Raw genomic sequence first — 14154 nt, 5'->3', positions numbered from 1 at the left:
AGATCTGCGATGCCATGTCTTGGTTCAAGATGAAGATTCAATTCCTCACCTGTTGGGTGACATTGGGGAAACAGTATTTCTGGAGTATCTTCATCCTCCAGCTTTTTCCTAACTTCAAGGCCTCTCCCCCCAACCACAATGTCTAAGAGCAGAAAGCTGATGTTACATCTTTGAAATGGCAACTGTACATTAGAACATCTCCACTTTGAAATGGCTACTGTACATTAGAACATCTCCACTTTGAAATGGCTACTGTACATTAGAACATCTCCACTTTGAAATGGCAACTGTACATTAGAACATCTCCACTTTGAAATGGCTACTGTACATTAGAACATCTCCACTTTGAAATGGCAACTGTACATTAGAACATCTCCACTTTGAAATGGCAACTGTACATTAGAACATCTCCACTTTGAAATGGCTACTGTACATTAGAACATCTCCACTTTGAAATGGCTACTGTACATTAGAACATCTCCACTTTGAAGTGGCAACTGTACATTAGTACATCTCCACTTTGAAATGGCTACTGTACATTAGAACATCTCTGCTGTCCTGAAAAGGGTGGGGTCCTTATTATAGGGGTCAACTTGTATAGAAACGACCTACTTGGGACCAAAATCCTGTAGGTGTCCTGCTAACATACATATGTAGGTGTTCATTAAGGAAGTTTCAACTGGGATTGGCAATCCCAGTTGAAACTTCCTTAATTTTTCTGATATGAAGAAGAGGACTGAACCATATCAGAAAAATTCAAAATAAAATGCACACAGACATTTTCATGTTTACAGTATGCCCTTTAAAGTGACATCTCAATAGAACAACTAGAGAAAGCTGGTTATTTCCATCTCATGAGCACTCTATTCAAAACAGATAATTGAGAGACCTTGGAAGGGATTATTTTGATTAATCTCATCTAATTATTGCCACTTTGCTTCAGGTTTTGGCACTAATGACGCTGGGTAATGCTGCGTATGCCCCCCTCTCCATTTGTTGAGTACGCCCTTTAAATTGACGGTTTTTGAACAGAATGCGAGTGAAATGAATACCCTTCCTCTAATGGCTCAGCATCCATTTGATACCCACTTATCTGTCATTAGGCTGGTATTGCTTGAGAAGAGATGTTCGGAGCGATGCGGGAGCTGGGACTTTGCTTTCTGACTCTCCGAAACCTGTATAGATGGTGTGTGGCTGGGGCGAATACAGGAGCCACAAAAAGAGAGGGCGTGCACTCGATTTCTCATCAAAATTCCTGCTGTTTTCTTAAAATTCATGGTCAATTTCAAAGACTTTTAAGGGGGGCGGGCGTGCATCAATCGTGCACCTATCCACCCCCTCCCCCCCCCCCCGGTTTTCGAGGATGCTAGATTTGATTTTATGTAAAATGCAACTGTTATCATTCGTTCCACAAACCGTTCCTTGCTTGGTTTGTTAAAAAGATAGTCTTTTTCAAAATCATGTAAAAATTCAATCTTACCCAGATTTTAAGCTTCTTCTAAATCGTTCAGAGAAACTGCTATCACTCACATCAGATCTGATCTGATTCGAATAGTTTTTAAGTTGTTTAAAAGAGTTGCATTGGAGTTTTTTCTTTCATAATTTTAAATTGATAGTAATCAAAATGGTAGTATGCTGTAAGTTTGCGGGTTACTTTTACGTTTTTTTATGACTAGCACAATTCGCGAAACTGATAAATGCCTCCAAAAAAACATTATGGAACTTACTGTCACAATGTTCTCAAAGCACTAAATCAAAATTGAGCCAAAAAGTGATTTCACAAAACCACAAACTTTAATGGCCGTGAAGATTTCCTTTTTTTTACTGTCTCCATCCAATCTTATCCTATCCCATTACTGTAAACCTTGACATTTGAAATTTTCGCGACGCTAAAAATCGGCAAATTCACAAACCTCACTTGGCAACAGGAGCAAATATTGCTTTGATGCCAAAATTTATTATGCATTAGAGTTGGAAATTTCACTCTTTTTAAGTTTGCGTTTGACAGTCCAGTCACAAAAATAAATCGCTCGCGAAAATTTGACAGCTTACAGAATCGGCTGTCGATCATGCCAAACTAATTGCAGACTTCCGTCCTATCTCTCTCCACAGGCTGCTGATGCATATCGCTAGCTCGGCGGTGACATATGTCCCATAAATCGAATAACGCAAATCAGATCGTATTATTCATCTAATGGACTGATTTAGTTTCCAATGCTGTCCTGTTTCTGTCAATCAAGCGGGTCTCGTTGGAAACCGACGTCATGACGATGGGAAATTTGATACTGAATGTAGGACACTCTCTCTCTCTAAGCGATCTAATGACATCTTTGTGCAGCTTTGCAGACAACAGAAGCAGCCCCTCATCCTACCCATGGTAACATGGGTAAGTTTAAAACATCTTTTTCTGACAGACAAATTACTGTTGGCCCTTTTTCTGTCAATCAAGTAGGCCTTGTTGGAAACAGACGTCATGGAGATTAGAAATTTGATACTGAATGGTGACCACTCTCTCTCTGTAAGCAATATAACAGCATCTTTGTGCTGCCCATCTGAGCCTTTGAAGAAAGACAAACAGCTCTTCAGGAGCAAAAACTATGTTTTAACAATTCATTATGGCTGTATGATATTTTTAACAGCCATATACATGTTTTTTTGGTTTTTTGACTGTCTTTGTGTGTATTGTATTTTTTCATGTGTGTACTGCCATACTGTCTGTATCCTTTGATAGTTGTGCAATAAATTGAATTGATAACAGACGACCAACCGTGGTAAACTTAAACCATCTTTTTCTGACATATAAATTGATTTTGGACCTGTTTCTGTCAACTGAATGTTGGCCACTGTTTCAACAGTGTCTTTTGATGCCTTAGTACCCCACGACCATGTCTATCTATCTATTCCGTGTCTGCTGGTTTTGGACTGTCCAAGTGCGCAATAAGAAATTGGATTATGGCATTGATATGAAGACCTGTCATATGTTGATCAGCGTTTGATACTGGGCTTGGAAAGAGGGAATAAATGTCATGCAAGGTTTTGTGTTACCAGACAAAGATAATGGAACAAGGAACAAGGAACAGTGGAACAAACGTACACTTGATACCTAATGTATAGGACTTTGCTTTAGGATTCTGTCATCGATATTGGACATAGGCCAAAGCAATATTTTACCTTGGATAGCGGACCCACTAACAAAATGGAAAAAAAGTTGTTTTCAAAGGACAAAAAGTCATCTGTCGACATGAAATGTATAGAAAAGCCTGTCTTGCTTAAGTTTCATTTGTCAAATAAAAACTGATAGCTTCAAATCATCTGTGGTATGACCTACAGTTGATGCCTTAATTAACTCTAAATATAGAAATTTGATAGTGTCAACGAAAGTCCAGTGTGCTGACATGATAGAAGCCGCGCGTACACCACCTGAAAATGGACCACCAATCTTGGTTCGCGAACCAATGCTGCACCATCGAAAATCCACCAAGCGCGTACACCACCGCTGCAGCTAGTTATAAAATCCGGCAACAGATGGCGCGCAAACAATAAGCAGAAAGCGCCATTTCGAAAGCGCCGCCTGGAGCCGAACTATCTAACTAGCTAATTGCCGATCCATTTGCGCGTACACCACGACAAAGCCGAGCTTTTAACAAGCCGGGCGAATTTGGACCATCAAGCTTGATGGGACAAATTCGCCCGGCAATTTGTATCGGCAATGGATTGCCGAACCAATTTGTCGCAGCAATGTGGTGGTGTACGTGCAATTGGTCCACCAATATTTCGTGGTGTAAGCGCAGCTATTGTTTGCATCAATAAGTTGTAGGGTCTTGTGAGATTTTTGTTTTGATCCTTTCCTCCATCGAAGACAAATTTGCCTCCACGTCTAGTGTCCTAGGTCTTAAATTGGCATGGCCTTAGTAAACATGAAGATAAATAGTTTATATACAGTATACATACGATATTGTCTATTGGCTATTGTTTCCAACTGTATAAAAAATCATTCTTGCTTTATATTGAGAAATTGGAAATACTAGTAGCAAATGATACTCTGACATTTTATGTGATGTGCTGATCAAAATACATCATTTCTCCATTCACCAGACTAGATGTTACACAAAATCAGGAAGGGAAAAAAAGCATGTATGGGGTGAACCAGAATAGTTTCCTATTACCAAGAATTCATAAAGACTTTATGAATTTTTGCTACATGTATTACATGGGTGCTGTAAACCGCAACATTTTTGCTCCTTTATAACTTAAAGGATTTGCAAAAATTTACAAAAAATTTTCTTTTGTGAACTTCAATAGGCCGATTATGAAATCTTATTCAATTTTTCATATAAAAATTTTTTTTGCTGCTTTATATATCTTTAAGGATTTGCAAAAATTTACGAAAAATTTTCTTTTGTGAACTTCAGTAGGCAGATTACGAAATCTTATTCAATTTTTCATATAGAAAAAAATTTCGCTGCTTTATATAACTTTAAGGATTTGCAAAAATTTACGAAAAAATTTCCGTATGTAAACTTCAATATCTTATTCGATTTTTCATATCAAAACCAATTTTCTTCAAATCCAGATTATTTGAAAATTCCGGGAAATAAAAGGCCCACAAAAATTTGGCGGTGTACAGTATGTTGCCTGAAAATGAACTTTTGGCTGTGTGGAACAGTGAAATTTGATAATTTCACTCAACTCCCTCTCAATATGAAGAAAGAAAAATGCATAAGAATACCAATTTGACACCGAAGGAGTGCTCCTCAATCATTTTCTGCTCAGTCATTCAACTGAAGCAACAATTTCTTGTCATTTGTGTAAGGATATTGTATGAATGGCAACCTTTGAAATGATATACATGTACATATTAGTTTATGATCAACCTATTGATATACATGTAAGGCCAATGCAATTAGATTTCATGGTTTTTGTCGGTCACTTTCAGGAAATTGGTGAGGGTTTTACTTCAAATTTCATCTGTCTTCATTTCATCCACAAAATAATGAATTTTGTAAAAAATTAAGTTATGTAAAAGTAATGATCTGTTTTGGTTCAGGCTGAAAATTGAATTTGGTTGTTGACAAGAACCAAGACACCAACTTAACTGGCCTCATCATAGAGTTGAAAAGTGTGTATAATTATCATATTACTTGGTTGAACTCCCTGACAGTATGAATGAAAAAATGAGAATAAATAGTTAGGGCAAATCAGTGTCGGTCTTTTCATATCAATGGAATATCTGATAATTTGACTTTTTTTTGTGGGGTGAACTTTATACACGGCTTGAAGCATGTCTGGTTGAATGATAACATATACTTATCCACATAAATAGTAGGTACATGTAAAGCACCACCAGCAAGCAATTTCAGTCTTAGCTCTTTGTGATTATAATCGCTGCTACGGAGGCGTCAGAAAGATCTCTCATCTGCGGTTAATACCAGTTATCACTGGGTTTGATATTCTCTCGTAGGTCTCTGCATCCTGTGATGACCCCTCAAAGGAGCACTATTAATTGTTACAATTATGGCTCCATCCAATGTGGACTTGGCAACCAAACGCCTCGGCACATTCTGCAGGATTGTCCCCTGATGAAAAGAAGACAATACTTTTGGATCTGACTCACTGAAGACTAAGCTTTGGGGAACCGGCTGGCTACCAGTTCATGCTAGAACTCAATTTAAACTTTTAACCTTTGCTTACAGAGCTGTGTATGACGGTGGCCATGCCTATCTTCGGCTGCCGCTTCTTTCGACCCAGTGAACAACCAGGGCAGGAGCGGCACCGAGACTTACTCACTGTAAGTCCAAGAAGAAAACAGCCGGAGATAGGGCGTACAGTGTCAGCACCCCACAGCTCTGGAACAAAGTGCTAGAAAAAATTAGATTGTCCAAAACAATGGCAACTTTTAAAAAATGTTTAAAGATCCACCTTTTTAACCTATATTTCCACTAGATAGTGTTTTATTCAATGACTAAGCTTTGGGGAACCGGCTGGCTACCAGTTCATGCTAGAACTCAATTTAAACTTTTAACCTTTGCTTACAGAGCTGTGTATGACGGTGGCCCTGCCTATCTTCGGCTGCCGCTTCTTTCGACCCAGAGAACAACCAGGGCAGGAGCGGCACCGAGACTTACTCACTGTAAGTCCAAGAAGAAAACAGCCGGAGATAGGGCGTACAGTGTCAGCGCCCCACAGCTCTGGAACAAAGTGCTAGAAAAAATTAGATTGTCCAAAACAATGGCAACTTTTAAAAAATGTTTAAAGACCCACCTTTTTAACCTATATTTCCACTAGATAGTGTTTTATTCAATGTGTTTTATGGTTAAATTGTTTTATATCTATGTATATAATGTAAAGCGCCGCTGACAATTTAATTTAAAGCGGCGCTATATAAATTCTTTTATTATTATTATTATTATTATTAACCGCCACGGACCTCCAGCAAACAGCCGATTTTGTCAAGGCACATGACCTGAGGATATGATACAAAGGTTACGTTATGTCGACGTCTCAACACAGAAGAGGAAGAAGAAGAAGAAGTTACCTATCTTTTAAAAACACCAGAGTGTGTTAAAAGTGAACAGCACTCCTTTGATGTTGGCCAATGACAGTTTAATTAATGTTATCCAACCATGCAAATCTGGTGACTTTTCATTTAGAGTCCACTGATGCATTACATAGTTGAGATTTTTCCATTTCAAGTGACAGCTGACCTTTGTGGGAACGGCATGTATATACTCTAGTGTCACAGATCTAAGACTATTTCTGAATATTCAGTAAATGCTATTTAGATATTTAGATATAACCATATAACTCATGGTCAATTTATGCCGTTTAAAAGTGTTTGAAGATTGGATAGACAGTGGGTTGGAAGCAGAGGGTCATTCGTTGGTCTTGTTTCTATGTTCCAGTTAGGCGTTTGCGTCATTGTTGTAGTAACCAACTGGTCTTAGATCAGTGAGTCTAGAGTAATTGGACAGTGCATTTATAATTGCAATGGAATCTTGGTTCTTCTGAGGCCGAAATACGCCGGAATTTCTGCCTTGTCGCCACTTTTACTTGATATAAAGTTGTGTAATTCATTCATATATTTGTACATCGTTCCTAGTTCTTCTTGAGTGGAATTTGATATGTTAATAAAGTCTTTGGTGGTGACTTTAAAACTTGACTGAAATCATACTATGGGCCTCTTGGTTATTTCCTTTGATGTTAGTGTATGTAACACTACAGTGGAATCTCCCTTAGTGGACACCTCTCTATTAAGGACAGCCTCTTTCTTAAGGACAACACATCTGGTCCCAAGTTGACCTCTGTGAAAAGGACACCTCTCTATTAAGGACGATAGTTGTCAGTCTCAAGATTGTCCGTGATATAGAGGTTCTACTGCAATTCATGAATACATTCTCCAAATACATTCAAAGACAACTTGTGAACTGGCATCCATCCATATCCAACATGACCAATAGGGAAGTTTTTTCCTTTACCCCAGTCCGCTATCTGCACCATGGGACAGGCTTTGACAGACTACCTGCCACCTTTAGCCTTTCCTGATCTATCTCCTCACATACTCGTCACGTCCATTCGTTAACTCTACTAATTAGCAGCGTATAATTACAAGTCATCTGATCAACAATTGTTTCAGCTTGACAGGCTCATCCCACACTTTCCATTGAGGAGTAATTACCATCGTTGATGGACATTGATGCGTGACATTTAGTCCGACATGCTGCGCGACATTTAGTCCGACATGCGTGTGTTCTGATCAGCTAAGAATTAGCCTAACCTTTCTGCCTGATTTAAGATTAGGTTGAACTTATCGACGAAAATTTAGTCTCGCTGGAATCCTCTGTCAAAAGCGCACCGCAATGAACCTTGATGTGAAAAAAGCTGACAGGTTTCTTTGGCCGCAGAGAGGATGGTTAAACCCCCAGGGGGCGAGGGAGGGACAGGGTGAAAGTGCCCTCTAGGGATCAACAAGAATGTGTTTTTGACCATAATTTTGGCCGAAAATTTTCAAAAAGTGTCATTTTGCCCCCTACAGAGCGTTTTGCCTCCTACACTCTCTACATTATGTGTAGAGCTCCTTAGTGCCCTTTTATTTTGGTGAATAACAAAATTTCTTTGTTTTTTTACGATTAAAAAAGAATTATTTGCAATTTATGTTTTCGAAAAACTAGTAGGTTCGCAAAATCGGCCAAAAAAACGCTCGCCAAATATGACACTATGCAGTATTTTCTTATCCAAAGGTACACTACACGTCATCAGTTTTCCTCCTTTAGTCCTTTGCATTTCCTCGTCGGCAGATCCCTTAGAAAAATACGGCTAGATTTTGTGAGAAAACATTTACGGTACTTATTTAGGTAGACTGCCAAGGACTTGTATGTATCAGTCTTGGTGCCTTGCCATAGCACACCTGTTGTCAGAACAAAGAATTCGGGAAAAGCCTCGGGATATTTTCAGAATGGGACTTCGCACTGGTGTCCATAATCAAGAGGTGTCCTTCATAAAGGGGATGTTTGACTTGATTCCTTTTGTTCTGAACTACATGGTATTAGCAGCAATCTTTCTCCATAAGGCACCACTCATAAATGCACCTGAACAGCAGCTCAGTGGTTTGTTTGGAATGTAAAGTGGATTCCCAAGGCCGGTTAACTGTCCCGTGGGGTTCAAGACATCAAAATAAGGGAGGCCTTATTATTTTAATAGCCAATGTACATTCAAGAAAAGATACCGTCTGATCCAACGTCAGTGATGATACTCTGTTCAAACCAGGGCTGTTTTTGCCTTTTTGTTTCAAAAGGGCCCAACCTGCACGGAAACATGTCTTTTGACAATGTCTGGGGTGGCTGGTGCTCCCCCTTGCTAATTACAGGCCTGTAAACTTATGTGATATGAAGCTTTATGCTACTCGGTATGAAAAACGTGGAATCCTTATAAGAGAAACATCGCTTATTGCTTTTAGCGATAGCATGTGAGCAAAATAGCTTTCATCTTATTACCCAAGGACAACCAAATATATGATCGGAATAAATATTGAGACGACACTACTCAAGGTTGGTTTTTGCTGAGGGCTGTTCTCCACACAATCAGACGTTAGAGTGTAATTCTGTAAACATGTTAAAAAGGGTTACGCCGTTGTGGGTAAGGAAAATACACAATGCTGTAGTGCAGTCATCATGCAAGCAACTTTGGTGAAACTCGGTACATACAGTATTTGTAAAGCTGTCTACACAATAGCAATGTTGAAATCTATATTTAGAAAGTTACGCCATTGAAATTTTTCAAATCAATTTCAATTTTTTAACAAACATTTTTTGGTTAGTCTTTATTCTCATATAATTGGGTGTCCAGGAACAAAAAAGTTACGCTTTTGACTAGTAATATCTCAAATCATTTCAATGTTATAGATATTTTTTGAGCTTGCTCACAATTACTTTATACTGGTCCCTTAGAAATTTCCCAAAATTTGGTGGCACTAACAATAATAATTACAAGTCAAAGAGTTTGACAGTTTTTTTGGACACCCGATATTTTACACAACGTCTGTTTGTATCAATCTAAAACTATTTGTGTCTTCTGTTGTTGAAGTATTGTCCACTGTACAGCTGTAGGCTTATGTGGCAATAGAAAACATTTCTGGCAACCATCAGAATTTTGTGTTTTGAGCAGCACTCCTCCTAGGAAAGATTTATCTCCCGACCATAAAAATGATAAAGGCATTCTTGATTAGGTTGGGATAGGACCTCGAGCAATATCTTCGGCAAACATTTTCATAAAGATATATCGAGCCAAATACTTGGTTTCTTGTTTACCTTTCCGGAATTGGTTAATCGTGTTAATCAATAAATTGGGGATGTTCGCTGTTAGGAAAAAAGGTTTTGTTGGATTTGAAAGGCTATTTTTCATATCCTCAACGTTTTGGTCGAACTATACCTTAGCATGATTTGCAAACCATTTACCTCTTGGAAACGATCTGGTAGGGGATGCCAGAAATACTTCATGTGAATGTGTGACATCAACAACATACTGCTTAGTTACCTGCAGCATGTCCAAGATATCATCCTCGGACAAAAATGCTGATCATGCAAAGTTCCTTTTCAGCGTGACAACAACAGCGCCTTCTTCATAACTTTTGGGAATCTTGAAATACCTTGCTAATTTCTCCTTCTTTTCCTATCGTTCTAGCCACCACACCCAAACCAGCCACTGGGTGCCCCCCTCGGACCACTGGGATGCCAGTAATGGTCTGCCCTATGGCTGGGAGGAAGCGACAGACAAGGGTGGCAAACCCTATTACATAAAGTGAGTAGAATTTCTTCTTATCTTCAAATTCCAGAGTTCTGGCGACATCTACCTATTTTACCAAAAAACTGGAGGTTTCTAAAAAATATTTCGCCAAAGTAAAAAGTTATCAGTTGACTTTACATCCCCCCCTTTTGACACGGTAAACCACCATATTTTTGTGGGCATTTTATTTTACCAGATTTTGTAAATCACCATGAATCGAAATTGTGGAAATAAGTGGGGAAAGAAAGTTCGTACATGTAATCTGTCAAAAATTAACGTTGAAATTTTTTTTCTTGGTTGATAGAAGAAACTGCAGGTTGAGTGTCTTTCTCAATAAAATGTTGACTCAGTTTTGTGGTACTTACAGAAGTCCAACCCATGACCTTTGGTTTATGATTTTGGCACCCTATTATTCCACAGATCTCCCTCAAATTCCCTGCAAATCGGCTAAAGGGCAGGAAACTCTCATCAAAGAGGCAACGAGAACGAAAAAATATCGGGACTGGTACAGTATGTTATTGATATACTGGTATTGCCTTCTAAGAGTCTTCTAACGAGGGCCCCGATGTCATATAAACCTGCCTTTATGTCCGTCTTCGCAACACCTTTGTACGTTATGGTGCTTATTGGCCGTTATCTGAGCAGAAAAAGGAGTCTAGGAAAATTACCAATACCGAAAGGGAGTGTGGGTTGAATGCTAAGAAGGTCGCTGAATGCTAATGGTTTATAATTACATTTCTCATACGGAAAACTGCCAATTTTCACATAACTAGTTTACTTTGAGACATTTCATGACGTTATTTGGTCTGCTGGGCTTTTTGGCTCACCGTAGGGGAGTCTATACGATACCGCAGTGTCCGTCGTCCGTCGTCGTCCGTCGTCGTCCGTCGTCGTCGTCGTCGTCGTCGTCGTCGTCCGTCGTATCCTAGTTCAAAAACAGTGGCACGTTTTTTAACCGCTAGGCCTATGAACTTAAAACTTTGTACACATGACCCCCTAGGTCAGATAACCCGTGACACTAAATTTCTGTCTGATCTAATTCTCTACTTGGCCACCAGGGGGCCAAATGTGGATATCTAAAAAGTGTGATATCTCGCTTATTAGTGACTTGTTTTCGATAAAACTTTTGTGGTAGGTACTCATAGCAAGGATACATCATATATCTTACGGGTTTTTAATTTGATCTACTTTTCAAGGTCGCAGAGGTCAAATGGCGTGAATTGGCCGTTTGAGTGTAACTATGGCACGTTTCTCAACCACCAAAGCTATGAGCTTGAAATTTGGTACATATAACCCCCTATATCAGATAACCTATGGTGCTGAATTTCAGCCTGATCTGATTCTTGACTTTGCCACCAGGGGGCCAAAACAGAAAAAGTAAGAAGTGCAATAGCCTGCTTATTAGCAAATTGTTTTTGATGAAATTTTTATGGCAGGGACCCCTAGCAAGGTTACCTCAGATGTTGCACAATTTTTTGGATTTGACCTACTTTTTAAGGTCGCAGAGGTCAAATGGCGTAAATTTGCCGTTTGAGTGTAACTATGGCACGTTTCTCAACCGCAACAGTTATGAACTTGAAACTTTGAACAAATGACCCCCTAGGTCAGTTGACCTTTTACACTGAATTTTGGTTCGGCCTGATTATTGACTTGGCCACCAGGGGGCCCAAACTCAAAACTCAAAAAGTGTGATTTCTCGCTTATTACTGATTTGTTTTTGATAAAAGTTTCATGGTAGGTACTCCCAGCAAGGATACATCACATATCTTACGGGTTTTTGATTTGACCCACCTTTCAAGTTCACAGAGGTCAAAGTTGAAAACTTTACCGTTCTTGGTACGTTTTGTCGTTGTTCAATGTAAAGAGTTTTAATTTTGTGTAATGATGCATCTAAGAAGCCACTATTTGTATGCCAAGTTTCAGCCAGATCGGAATTCAAATATTGCCGAAATTGCATGTTTTGTGGGTTTTTCCTCGTATTGTGGCAATCCAAAGGTCGTGAGTTCAAACCCCGGTCAAGGACAGCCAAAAATATTTTTATTTTTCATCTTTTCCTTTTTTCTTTTCTGAGTTCTATCTTACATTTTCTTCATTTTTTGATTTATTTGGTGCCATAGATTTAATTAGGCGGCCATCTTGGAAATCGTTTTTTGCCGATTGCTGTAGTGTAACGAGTGATGAAATTGTTTTGGTCAGGTGGATGTGTCTACATCACATATCACCCTGGTTTGTTATTTGACCTACCTGTCAGGGTCACTGAGGTCAAAGTTAAAAATATATTCACCATTGTCATGGAGAGGCACGTTTCTTCACTATTATTTTCACCTAGACTCTACAAGCTTGGAACCACAAGTCTCGGATTCACCACTTGGCCAGGGCCGGCTCTGAACTGGTCACAGATGCATGTATAAATTATGAGAGGCCTACATACTGTAGCACTTTCTGTAACTGTCTACTAAAAATACTTACGGTGAGCACAATGGCCCCTGGCCGTTTCATTCCAGCATCAATCGTGGCAATGACATACACCTTGAACTGCATCTCTCGAGTTATAGTACATTGCTTCATGATAACATCACATTGAAATTTGGCCTATCAGAGCTTGCGTCATTGCAAGTCGAACCTAGATATCTGTCTACCACACCGAAATGGTTAAAGTTGAAATGTCTGCTTCTTGAATTCGCGCATTTGAGGGTGCATATCTGCAAATTGGGAAAAGTAATGCTTCAAAATTCATTCTTCACAGTTACATACAGATGTGCAGGATGTAGGTCATATTTTGTCCATAAAAGACATTTGTTGATATTGGAGAAAACCTAACTGCACATATGGTTCAAATTTCCTTTTTCAAACATGGCTCCTGCAGCAGCCATCTTGTATTATGTGCTCAGAACTACAAATGATTCTAGTTTCCCTCTTCAAACATTGCCAATACAGCAGTCATCTTGTATTTTTTTCTGCTGAACACCACAAGAGATTCTAGTTTTCCTCTTCAAACATGGTCAAATGCGGAGAAGTTATACCTACAAAAAGTTGTGATCGAGATAATTCCTTGATGTGTCACGTCAATCCCGCGTGCCAATCCTACCCAAGCAAAAATACCTCTACACATTGACCATTTGACACAACACAACTCAAATTGACTCGGACCCAATGACTTCTGTCACAACACAACTTAGATTGACTGGACCCATCATTTCTGTCATTTCATTTCCTCCTGCAGGATATTTCAATAATTCAATTCCAAATGATTTTTTCCTGTGGGTGATTTGGCCCATTGTGTGAGGAAGTAATTTAGAGAGATTCTAAACGAGGTCAGCTCCTTGAAAGTCAGAACGTGTTTGAGCAGGATGAATGACTAGAGTTGATTTGCATGGAGCATTGTCCATGTTGCTGGAAGGCCGTGATTTTGGTATTGGCTTTGTATCACTTGTCTCCTGGTCACAGTGAGAAACCTGTCAGTTAGATACACGGACCAAACGAGACCCTTGTTTAGAGGTGGTCTTAAGGTTACGGCTTGATTTGCTCAGAGAGGTGGTTGGCCATGATTTGGAGAGGTTCAGGATGATTGGAGAGATTGCGGGTGATTTCGAAGGGTGAACCTATCTTGATGCCGTTCTGAGGATCACCTCGCAAGCCAATGGGGTATTTTCACAATTTATACAAAAGAAGTTAGGAAATGAATCTTTTGAAAATGCTAGACACCATTAAATTACAAAACAAGCAGTAAAAAGGAACTGATCAAGTGGCGTGCTGACATTCAAAGCAAGATTTTTCACCTTCAGGGAAAAGCTGGCTGATTAAGCAGCAGCGTTTTGTGACTGAGTGGAATACAAAGAACCTATTTCAACGCAGCCTCGCAACTGCTAGCTGCAG

General features: G+C 39.3%; 1 protein-coding gene across 3 annotated transcripts in view; it reads left to right on the top strand.

Moving 5' to 3' along the window:
• Window positions 1-14154, top strand: part of LOC135493223 (uncharacterized) — a 210670-nt gene that overhangs the window by 150498 nt on the left and 46018 nt on the right. For all 3 annotated transcript variants that reach the window (XM_064780333.1, XM_064780332.1, XM_064780334.1), the window contains one exon: window positions 10177-10293. In XM_064780333.1, the coding sequence (XP_064636403.1) occupies window positions 10177-10293 (117 nt within the window). The remainder of the gene's footprint in view (window positions 1-10176; window positions 10294-14154) is intronic.

Source organism: Lineus longissimus, chromosome 9 (genome assembly GCF_910592395.1).
Source record: "Lineus longissimus chromosome 9, tnLinLong1.2, whole genome shotgun sequence".
In the NCBI taxonomy this organism is placed as follows: domain Eukaryota; kingdom Metazoa; phylum Nemertea; class Pilidiophora; order Heteronemertea; family Lineidae; genus Lineus; species Lineus longissimus.
Note: the sequence above shows the minus strand (reverse complement) of the source record. Positions and strands in the feature narration are given on the sequence as shown.